The sequence below is a fragment of the Vipera berus genome, assembly GCF_964194415.1.
Source record: "Vipera berus genome assembly, chromosome: 5".
NCBI classification, from domain to species: domain Eukaryota; kingdom Metazoa; phylum Chordata; class Lepidosauria; order Squamata; family Viperidae; genus Vipera; species Vipera berus.
This window is the reverse complement of record NC_138207.1, coordinates 42069083-42081260: the sequence shown is the minus strand read 5'-3', so window position 1 is coordinate 42081260 and position 12178 is coordinate 42069083. Positions and strand designations below refer to the sequence as shown.

At 38.4% G+C, this 12178-nt stretch overlaps 2 protein-coding genes across 5 annotated transcripts in view; one reads left to right on the top strand and one right to left on the bottom strand.

Annotated features, from left to right (window-relative positions):
• The window catches only part of SENP2 (SUMO specific peptidase 2), a 69553-nt gene extending 57625 nt beyond the window's left edge, over positions 1 to 11928 (top strand). Inside the window, exon 16 of the mRNA XM_081328142.1 lies at positions 11886 to 11928. Within this exon, the coding sequence (XP_081184268.1) occupies positions 11886 to 11906 (21 nt within the window). The 3' untranslated portion in view covers positions 11907 to 11928. The remainder of the gene's footprint in view (positions 1 to 11885) is intronic.
• IGF2BP2 (insulin like growth factor 2 mRNA binding protein 2) overlaps positions 1 to 12178 on the bottom strand; it is a 76616-nt gene that overhangs the window by 22045 nt on the left and 42393 nt on the right. For all 4 annotated transcript variants that reach the window (XM_081328138.1, XM_081328140.1, XM_081328137.1 and 1 more), the window contains 3 exons: positions 9262 to 9325; positions 2553 to 2825; positions 135 to 269 (listed from right to left, as the gene is read on the bottom strand). In XM_081328138.1, the coding sequence (XP_081184264.1) occupies positions 135 to 269; positions 2553 to 2825; positions 9262 to 9325 (472 nt within the window). The remainder of the gene's footprint in view (positions 1 to 134; positions 270 to 2552; positions 2826 to 9261; positions 9326 to 12178) is intronic.

Here is a 12178-nt window from a genome sequence, read left to right as displayed (position 1 = left end):
TAGTTTTGATAACTGGTTTCATATAAATGTTGTTTGCTATTTACAGTTCTAGAGATCACCTTCCTCCTGCATATTTTTTTTAAAAAGAAACATTTTCATTTCCCACCTTCCCTGACAACACAAGAACTACTTACGATTTTGTTTCTTCAGCTTCCTTCTGCATAATATCAAGTATCATGCGACATGCTTCCGAACACCCTTCAGGGGTAGCATGAATGGTTATTGGTTTCTCAGCAGCACCAGCATTTTCTTTCCGATGAATGTCTACCCTGCAGCAACAGAGTGCATACAAAAAAAATCTGCTAGGGATCAGAGGATGGTGCCTAAGTTGACACCTTGATAAAACAGGCAAATAAAAAAACAACAGTATTACAAGGATAGACAAAACTATTAATTTGCTTTGAAGGCTAATGCAAGGGAGGTATTAAGACTTTGGAATCAAATACAATTTGTTCACATGTTAGTCCAAAACCATTGCTTTGTAATGGTGTGAATTTGTGTGCTCCTTCCTGCACTTTGACTTCCTGATTCATGACAAATCATATTTTATTATTATTATATTTGAATAGCATTTAATGATTTGCATCTGTTGTCCACAGAAGCTTGCTCTATTTTCAAGTTCAGAAAGTAATTTGTTGAAAGGGAATCTAGGGTACATGAAGGGGAATAAAGAATACACAGCTACTTGTCTATGGAGATTCTCAGTCATCCAGGTCATGGTTATCTCAAAGATGCTTTTTTTTACAAAGCAACTGGACTTCCTTGTTTTTCTTTGAAGAAGTTTCAAAGATGTTTCAGAGCTGGAGAAGCTTCTTGGAGAAGATGATGAAGGTAAATGAAAAGGCAGTTTCAAAGACCTTCCTTCTTCCATCAAGTGAAACTTGAGTCACCTCCCAGACAGCTCAGGATGCCCAGCTTTGTTTCCCACTCTTCCACAGAGGAAGAGAAAGCCGGCAAAGCCTGCGGGGCAGTGCAGACCACCTCTGGAGGCTGCTTCAGGGGGAGGGTGAGAGAAAGGAACTGATGGTTGACGAGCCAGCCAGCCCCACCCCTGCCCGACTGCTGGATTACCCGATCCCGGGCAGGGATACAAAAATGCAGCCTATGCTTGCCTCCACCCCGTGCTCTCTTAACATTCAGGCCAACTCGTAGCGGTGACATAAGCAACAGGCATAGGCAGAAGAGGGGGGGAGAGGCACGTGATCCTGCCTGCCAAAAACAAGACGGTGGGGCTGAGTGGGCGAGGTTTTAAGTAGGGCTTATTTTCAGGATAGGGCTTACATTAGGCCCACCCCCAAAAATCAAGCTAGGTCTTATTTTCAGGGTAGGTCGTGTTTCGGGGAAACACGATATCTCCCAAAAATACCTAGCCTTCTAATCAGGTGATCTTTCAGGGAATATGGCTGACAGAGAAGCCTAAAGATATATGATCTGATATCTGTAAGTCCAAGCACTTCTAGCTATCATCATATAGTTTCAATCAAAAAAACACTAGACCATCATTTTACATTTGCACTAGGCAAACATTGTATCAAAAACCATACATTTATTTTGAAGGTGAAATAAATGTCTAAAGGGGAGAATGGGCGCAATCCTGTGGTCTAGGCACAAATTCATTTTGTAAAATAGTGGAAACAACAGAAAATGAATAAAAATTCATTTATATTCTTTAGCTAAAGTATCATTTGCAGTATTTTTAGGAAAATAATTACCTAAGAGAATCATATAAAATTTCAGCTCTAATCTCAACAGTACTATATACATAACCAATGCAATATCAGATACGAAGCATTACAGAATACAGTGATTGCAATTCCTCCTTGCTCTACTCAAGGAGGTAGAGCTTGGGAAGGTTTTCTTTTTAGGGTGGCCTACAAATATTAAGTAAATAAATGGCATTATTATTTCATGCATACGATTTGCCTTCAGTAACACACCAAGCATTATAATGCAAAATGTGGTTAAGGAGGTAAATGTTCCCAATTAATACTCAAATACAGATAAGAAAGTAACTCCTAAAGTCATATCCTATATGTACTGCCTCCAAAGCAACAGATCACTGAAGATATTGTTAGACTTAATTAGAAAGCTAACACGGAGATGAAGGATCAAATAGTAATTCCACAATATTTTATACTATTTATGACAAAATGGAAAGCATATTTTTAATCTCCTCAGTTGGCTGAAAGTATTTCTCTTTGAATAGTAGAAATCATTAAGAGGTGGCTGAAAAGGAGCAGAAAAAATATCTGGAATGGGGGAAAAGTGCTGGGTTACAGTAATATCTCAGAACAGATAAATAATACCTATTGAAAAACAAGATGAGTGAAGGATAAATATTAGTAGGACTACAGTAACTATTAAAACATTCCTAAGAATTTGTACAAAACACATCAACAGTGAGTTAAAAGGCTTTTACACAAGATAACAAGCTTTTGTCATGTAATGCGCATACGAGCTCACAGCTCAATCGGTCCAAAGATCACAAGCTAGGGACACAAAGGCTACAAACAACCTCTATAGAAGGAAATTAAACCATCTGTGATACTTACTTGGACTGGGTTTGCTTAGTAAGGTTCTTTATGGTCAAGCCCTCCTTTCCTATGATGGCACCAACAAATTGCGTGGGCACCAGGATCCGTAGTGGGAAATCGAGTTGTTTGGGCTGCGAGGAACCCCCAGGGGAGGGGCCCTGCTCCCTGGAAGAGTGGCCCCCACGACGGGATCGCTGAGAGGGCTGAGGGGAGCTCACCTCGTCGTCTGGGATGTAGGAAATCTTGAAGGAATAGTTCTCAAACTGGTGACCACTAAGCTTCTCAATTGCTCTAGAAATACAAAGAAAGGAGTGGAGAATATAATTACTATAAGAAATGTTTACTTCAGCACACCAGCCTCTGTAAAAACCTGCCTCAACATGTAGCATCTGCATATGAAGGTCCATAATCACCATCCACCCATAGGCCCCAAATAATTATATAAATAATTCCTAAAAGAAAATCATGCCAATAACATTCCTGATTCTCTAGTTGGCATTTATACTACCACCAATACAACAGTTCACTGAGGCTATTATTAGACTTAAATAGAGAGCTAACATTGAGATTCCTTTTTTCAATATGCTTACTAAAATAGATGCATATGACATTCCTAACATATGGATGCATACCTCAATCCTAATGTTTGACTTCACCTTTTGGAAATCACTAATACCATGATAAAACACAGAGGAATTTTGAAATATTGAACATTTAAATACACACACACACATACATACATATACATACACACACACATATATAGATATGCATATACATACATACGCACACACACATATTATACAAGTGAGCATATGATTGCAAAAATAGATATCTTTTGGAAGCCAATATTTTCTATTTAAATGGCAATTTTGATGTTTACAATTGTAATACTGCCTTAGACATAATTTGGCTGCCCTGTGCTTTGAAAGTACAGAATTGTCACATATAGAAGAAAGCATCACAAGTAGGTTGGGCCTACACATTACTTTGAAGCAGGGATAAGCCTGATCTGGAACACAGGGACTTGAATGAGACCCCATTTCCCCAACCTATGCCCCTCACCTCCCAAATGGAGCACTTACCTTACAGGGGAAGATAAAAGGTGTTGAGATCAAGCAATAGTTTGCCTTTGCAGGCATTCTAGTTTCTATCACCAAGTGGCATCTATATTTTGGTCATTCCACATTTTACTCAAGCAGTTCATGCAGAACAACATAGGAAGTACAGACTCCCCACTTCATACTGTATGACCAATGGCAAATGTCTTCTCAATTGCAGCATCTGCCCCCTGGAATACCATCCATCCTGTAATTTATACTGACTGTTTAAAAAAGCTTTGAAAACATGGTTCTTTCCCCAGAATTTGGTTGAAGGATGGTAGAACCTCTGCATTTTTTCTTTTGGTTGTGGTTAGAATGGGATCTTATTTGTATCATCTATATTTTATTAATATTTTTATTATAGCAATACCAAGCACTTAGACTTATATACCACTTCACAGTGCTTTACAGCCTTCTCTAAGCAGTTTACAGAGTCAGTATGTTGCCCCCAACAATCTGGGTCCTGCTTTTACTGACTTCGGAAGGATGGAAGGTTGAACCTTGAACCAGTGAGACTCAAACTGCCAAACTGCTGGCAGTCGGCAATCAGCAGAAGTAGCCTGCAGTACTGCATTCTAACCACTGCGCCACAAGGGCAACAGGCTGTCTTGATACAGGGCTGGATGGCCTACAACTTGAATACAGAAATAAGAGGAAGAACCAAATCTTATTGCTTTAAGTCCCACCCCAACATCTTTCTGTATGCCCAGGCAGGAAGCAGGTTTTAGTCTTTATTCTGAATAGTACTTGTCCAGCCCTGTCTTAAAATGGGGAAAATCTGGTAATGTTTCAGACTATCTTCAGCAATTTGGTTAAGAGGCTTTCACTTCACTGACAAAACAAAGATTTTCCGGTCATCTATTTTAAAGATACATATCAAAATTCTTTAATTATGAAATCAAGAATATAGACTGAAGTTTAGCTCTTTCAAATTATTATATGCTGAAAAGTCAGTGAGGCATCTAGCTGAGTGATTTGGTAAATGAACTCTATATAAAGCAAAAGAAGCAGAGATATATATTGTATTTCCAAAACAACATAGAAAATAAAAAGTTGATTCTTTAGTATACATTGCTGATACAAGTTAGTAACAATTCTAAAAAACAAATAATATTCTTGATTAGAAGGCAGGACATGACACAAAATAAGCAGTTCTATACACCTGTCTCTGAATGTGGATCCTGTTTGTCAAATCAGATGTATTAAATAATCTCTTCCCTTCAATTGCACTGAGTGGTTTTCCATAGTTACCTTAAATCTGTTTATGTATTTTTCTAAAGCACAGATTAACCAAATGTATTTTATTAATGCCTGAATAGCACTTGCAAATGATTCAACAATATTGTGTTACAGAGCAGGTACTGTGCGGAATGACTGATTATAATTTATGAAATCAAATATATTCCAAGAATTATTAGGAATCAGCAGAATTAATTTTTGACTTACATTCAGCTACATGATAGTTATGATTAAATGCTTCTAATTTTTAATTATAAGGGGTGGATTATTTTAGTAGGTTGTCAGGGCAATAATATTTTGAAGAAATAGTAAGAGATTTAGAGATATGATATAAACAGGCAATGGCTGAAGTGACTGTGGAAATGAATGGCACTGTTTTGTTCAAGTATTTTGGAAGCTGTGAAGAAATGGTGGAAGATTTCTTTCTCTGAAGGATTTTCTAACCTGGAAGGTCATCTTGTCTGCTGGTTGTTAAAAAGGCTGACTGCCAGCTGAGTTAGCTCTCTGGTGTGGTGGCAAAATGAAATGAAGTCCAGGAACTGGCATGTGAGCTATGCTTAGGTCTAGAATGGCAATGGAGGCTGCAGTGACGGGATGCAAATCAATAGCTGCCATTGCTCCATTCAGCTGGAGCTAAAGGCTGAATGGAAGGCACAAAAGGAAGACAGAGGTCAGTCTAGCTAGCAGATGAGTAGGGACTAATCTAACACAAAGGTCCAGAATATGAGGCCTTGATTCACACCTGACTGGGAGCCTCCAGTAACATCAGCATCTCTAAGTTGGTTGTACCAACTGTGAAGAAGGAGCTCAAGGGGTGCAAGTTGGACTCTAGCTTTATTTGGCTTCCTAAAAGTCTGAGGGATGCTTAACCTAATGTAAAAATGTAGGTCAGACATGAGGCTCTTGAATGGTGGGCACTGTAAGAGGTTGCTGTGTTTGGCTTTTTCCTAATGTTGTGATTTTTAGGATACTGGAATGAAAAGAGGATATGTGGAACAATGAGTCAAGGGTCTAACAGATCACTAGATTGTTGGCCACCCAGTTGATTGGTGAGATTGTGAGATGGCTATTTCCCCTTGGAAATGCAGGGAATAGATTTAACCCTGAATTTGCCAAGATAATCCCAACTGGGAGATGAGGCAAGTGTGCTATACCTGGTGAAGAAGAATTGATAATTTGGTGTTGATTTCCACTCCTGGCTTGTTGACCCTGAACCCAAGACCTGGTTGTCAAATTACTGGAGATCTTGACCTAAAACTGCTGAAGGTAAATATCGAGTCAGTCTGTAAAAAGAGTATCAGCTTAGTAGTTGATGAATGGATGGGCTTGTATTATTGAAACCTGATTGGACTAGATCAGTTACTATTTTATCACCCTGAGATCTACCTTCCTAACCTTGAGGTCCTACAGTAGTCTTGATAGCAAAGGTGGTGTGTGTCTGTGTACTTGATTTATAAAGATATCACACCTGCAACAAGGCACTGTGCTTTTGCAGTGGTAGGATATTTTACTTCTGTGATACAGCGGGCTGTAGAGACAAGACGGGGAACCTATAGGTGCTGTATCTAATATCAGGGCTGATGTTGGAATCACCCAAATTTCTGTGTCAGGGGACTTTAGTTTTCATGCTCTTGGATTTTAGTTTGGTAAGTTCAGAATTTCATGACCTCCATGGCAAGCATGGGGTCATCCCAGTAATCTCTGATTTAACATGTTGAACATCATCTTTGCCTCTAAAGATCTATGAGGTGATCTGGATAAGCAGGGCTAGCTCTCTCCCATGATGAAATTATCTCTGTCCATATGATACTGTTAACTGGGACCTCTGCAAGGCTAACTGATCAATGAGGATGGTTGGCCCCAAGTGCTTCATAACTGCATGGATTCCAATTATGGAATTTCCCACCTATCTGCTAAATAGTTCCACTGATTGTTGGTACTTGTTGTCATCAGGAGATGACCCTCAGTCTTGATGTGATTTCTTGAGGACAACCTTTCTCGGGTTGTCAATCTGTTTCCCCTTTACTAAGACAAATTGGCAAAGTGATGCCTGAAGCAAAAAAAAGGTAAAAAGTTGAATGACTGAGTGTGGGTGAGACACATTTGGGCCTATAGCTGAGGCATAAAGAATATTTGCCTGGCTACTGTGACCATTTCGCACTCCAAAAGTTTCTTCAGTGTGCACAGGGTTTGAGTGGTGCCTGAGGGGACACTTTGCCATACCAGCAGGAATTCCTTTTGGCCTTTGATGAATGTATACCTTATGGAACTTGCACATTAATTCTATGCTTTCCTAGTTCCTTCAGAGTGCAGGTGGCAGAATGAAAGGCAGAAGGTGACATCTGTCACTGCTTATTTGAAGAGGTCTGCAGCCTTGCCCTTTTCTTAATAGGCATTCATTTGATCTGACAAATTCAATGGAAATGGTACCATTTATGCTGATGAATGACATGTCAGGAACTGGATTGGGATGGAGCACCCCTTCTGGTCTTATTAGATCTCTCAACAGCCTTTGATATCATCAACCACCATATCTTTCTGCACTGCAAGCAAGATCTGGGTATTGGAAGCACTATCATACAGTGCATTGTTGTAATAAGTATTTGTGTTACTGGCAGTATTAACAGTAGCAAAACCATAAAAGTGATAGCATGGCAGTCTTATTCTAATGTCTGGACATTTTAGATTCTGGATGGAAGGGAATGGTGTGAAATTGAATCCAAAGGAGACAGCATTACTGATTGTTCATTAAGATTCTTGTTAACTCCAGTGTTGTCTCTTGAGGAGAAAGCCCTAAGGGAGCAAGGTCCATGACTTAAGAGTTTCTTTTAGATTCATAGACACTGCTGGATGGGCAGACTTGGCTAGTATACTAGTAGCAGCCCTGAGTACTCGAAATAGCAGCTAATGTCCTCAGTATTACATAGCTGGACTACTGCCATATGATCTATTTTTGAAGCCCACCTTGAAAATACAGTTAATACAAAGTATGGTGGCTTGTTTACTGGCAAATACAGGTTACTAGTAAAATTTTATACTTGCATTTCACACTGGTGGCACCTACGTTGCTGGGTTCAATTTTACTTTTCAGCTGGAGACCCAACCTTATGGATCCTCCAGGCTCTAACGCCGGGTCTTGCTGTGTCTATTACTATTTTCTGGAAGATAGTTATGATGCTGTTCTTCCAGGGAGCATCTAATGGTTAATATCAGACACTATTTATTATGATTGTTTTATCATGTTGTTACATTTTTTGTGATATTATTTCAACATCATTTAATTATTGATAATCTCAGCATAGATTTTTTAATTATTGATTTATGATTATAAACACTGAGATCTCATGCAGATACAATGGTATGCTAAATAAATGGCTTGCTGCAATGGAATTTGCACCATAATTCTGAGTATAGTTACTTAAAAAATAAGCTGTAGCATATGAAATGAAGCCAATTTCAATTGAATGAGAGAAGCTAAATGTTTACCAGATAAATCAGAGCTATGATTGAAAGTTTCAGACAAACTGGATAGACTCCAAGAAGGATTAATGAAGATGATCAAGGGTTAGAATCAAAGATCAAAGATGATCAAGGGTTAGAATCAACCTCTATAAACAGAGATTGAAGACTGAGAAAGCTTAGCTGAGAAAGAAGAGTGAGGAGATATGATGGCATTCTTTATATATCTGGAAGGATGTCACTCAGAAAAAGATCGAGACATGCTCACTGTTATTCTAAATGCAGAAAAATATTTATTAAAGTTCAAAAAAGCAGATTCCAACTGAGTATCAGGAAAAAGAAATCCTACGTAAGAGCAATGGAATCAATTGCTTAGAAAGCTTGCAGGCTCAATTTTACTGGGTATGTTGAATGAGAAGCTAGACAAATCTGCAGGAATTGGGATTCCTGCACTGAGCAGAGAGCTAGACATAATGACCCAAATAGCTATTTCTGGTTCTATGATTTCATAAGTAGAACACAAACCAAGTTTGATTGATTGATTGATTATATTTATATGCCCATTATTCTTCTATGGATACACATGAGAGTGTACCTGCCAATCCTTTCCTCTGCACAGAATTCCTTTTTTCAAGAAGTGCTTTAAGAATTATTTAACATCTCATATATGGCACTCCAATTTTATAATATTTATTCTGCACTGCTCTCAAAATCAAAGCTCATTAGCTGATTAGTATCAGCTCTGACTCAGCAGAAAATTGAGGCGGCAGCAGATTGAAATTTATGGGATAACAGCAACGGGGAATTCTATGTCAATTTTTAAACTTGTAAATGCAGAAAGAAAATTTAAGAGAACCTGCCAAGAGAATAAAACTAAAAGACCAGGATAAGTGGAAAATACACCTGAAAGTATCATAACCACTTACACTTTTGCTTCATCTTTTGTTGCATATGTAACGTTGACAACTGCTGTCTCCGCTTCTGTGTTCACTAAGGAACAAAAACAAAACAAATACATATGTGTGGCAACCAACTGGGAAAATTTCAGAAAGGTGTATTTTAAATATCATGAGGACAAACATTTTTGTAGAACCTTGTACAAAGTCAATAGCAACTGAACAAGAAAATACAGATTGTGCAGATTTTCAATCCAAGAAAATGGGAGTAGGGCAAATATTAGTGTGGCAATCTTTTCAAAGCAAACTAGTCAAGTCTGCACACCTCAAATTAGTAGGCAGATTTTTCTTTTTCTCTTTTGCTGACTTTGAATCAAAGCTGATTTTTGGAGGCTGCTTGGACAAGTCCAAAGCTTTCTTGGCAAGACTTCAGAAGTGATTTGCCATTGCCTCCGTCCTGGGGCTGAAAGTGTGTGTGACTGGCTCAAGGTCACACAGTTTCATACCTAAGATCGGGCTAGAAGTCAAAGTTTTCTATTTTCTAGTCCAACGCTTTAACCACTACCCCAATATGGCTCTCAATAGCTACTTAAAAGATATCTATCTTCTGAATGTACATTTCCTCCATTTTAGAAATGTGATTCCAGATTAAGGTTGTTTTAAAGTATATTAGAGAAAGTTGCACAGAATAATACTTTATATAGGAAAAATTGAATACAAAAAAATAGCATTTTCATATTTGGATCTTAAAAAAAACCCACCTGAAAATAAATTCTGAAACTGGATGAATTTTTTTACTAAATTCGTGTGAACCTGACAAAATTAGAACACATTATCATTCTGTTATCATTTATTTAGTTCAGTGATGGCGAGCCTACGGCACGCATGCCAAAGGCGGCACTCAGAGCCCTCTCTGTTGGCACGCATGCCGCCGCCGCCGCCAGCAATAGGTCCATCAGGCCACCGCCGCCCAGAGCAGGAGCCCTGCCCAGCACAAAGGAGGCAAAGCGGCCAACTAGCAAGCTCGAGTAGAGGTGGTAGAGCAGAGGTCACCAACCATTGTCGATTGGTGGACTGGAAGGGAGGGGGAAGCATTTTACATGCGTGCATGCGCACACAGGGCCGTGAGCACGCAAGCGCTGCAAATGGGGTGGGGCTAGTGCCTGCGTAGTACTCATTAGCCCTGCTGTTCTTGCGCAGTGTATCTGCACCCCGCGGCGCCATGGTGGCCGTTTCTTCAACCCCAATTTTTGTGTGCCAGAGGCGGCACTCAGAGGCGCCTTCCTGCCCCCCCCCCCCGAGGGCACCACAATGCTAATGCAACCCTGGTACTTACTGATAAATAAGTGGGTTTGGGGTTGCAGTTTGGGCACTCAAGTCTCTAAAAGGTTCGCCATCACTGATTTAGTTCATATGACATGGGAAGTAGAATTCAAATCGGAGTGAAGTTTGGTATCTAACTATTTCACATTTCATAAAATGGCATGCCACAATATGCATCTAAGATGAAGTGAATCCATCTGCACATAGTCTGAGAACCAGCTAGTTTCCATTATTGACATGGTCTAAATAATCCTATGAACTAGTACCTTCATTACAGTCATCTTCTGGTTTGAGATACTTTTAGTTAGAAACAGCTTTGAGTTTCTTGCTATAGTACATAAACTGATGAAATATGCAGGCTCAAAATACGTAGTGTTAGCGGTGATTTTTGTAACAAGATACTGTGTTCATTTGCTAAATAGCAAGAAAGAAGTAATCTATAAGACAACTCATCTAATTTGACAACATTTTAAATGTTAAGAAATCACAGCAAGTAACAATCATGCTGAAAATCTCCATCCAGCCCAATTTAAACCCCAAGAAAACTTTTATATATCAAAGAAAAAAACTGAATCTCAGAACAGGATGATGATATCCATTTTCAACAGAAGCAAATAAATATGAATAAATACATACATATACCAATGCAGGACAATTAGATCCAATGGCAATGAACAAGCAAATCATCTAATAAACTCATAGTTAATGTAACCCATGTTGAATCATCTAAATAGGATTAACAGGCTGGAAATTCCCTTACCACTTCTAAAGAGTGCATATATGCTCACCTGAAATTATTGTTTGGTTTAGAATCACAGAGAGAAATGTCAGAAATGTGGAAATAACTTGGCTACCTCAGCATGCATCTATCAGTCATCAAAACATCTATAAGAAAATTCCCATTTGAGTTTTACTTTTAATTTTTTATAAAAGAAATATTAGAACTCTTTAAGGTGACCTAAAAATTGCTTAGTCCACAGTTTTATTAGTGTACAGGCTAACAGGATTTCTGGCTTTTGGAAAGACAAAGCAACATATTTCAGAATAATATCAAATATTCTAGTTCTTTTAAGATACATGTAGAAAACCTGGAGACAACTACTGTGCCCCCCTCTGCTAATCAGATATTTTCAAGTGCCCATACAGTAGCACCTATGCCTTCATACATTATGATATTCAGAGCTTCTCCTTCTGTGATATATCATAGCTGGAGTCTCAGAAGATTTGATTACTTGAATTAAGTCATTTTTGAAGTTTACATAGCATATTGAACTTTGGTAACAAAATGAACTAAATTATAATTAAAACTAACCAAGTTTGTTTTATTGCAGTCACAGCAAGTAAACCTTTGACCTGGTTAAAGAGATATGAACCATCCAGGAAGTAGCCCTAGATCTTCTTCCTTTTAATGGTTATGCTGGGTGAATAAATAGTCCTATAACTTCAAGAAAATCTGTTTGTTAATGTTTCAGCATTTATACTTCACTAAAAATCTTCTTAAACACCACAAGGTCAACAGTAAACTTATTATCTTCAAGTACTATAAAGCAGATATTCAATGTGTACATTGGTCTCTAAAGAAAGTTTAATGTTAATAAAGCATTTTAAATTATATAAAAACAAA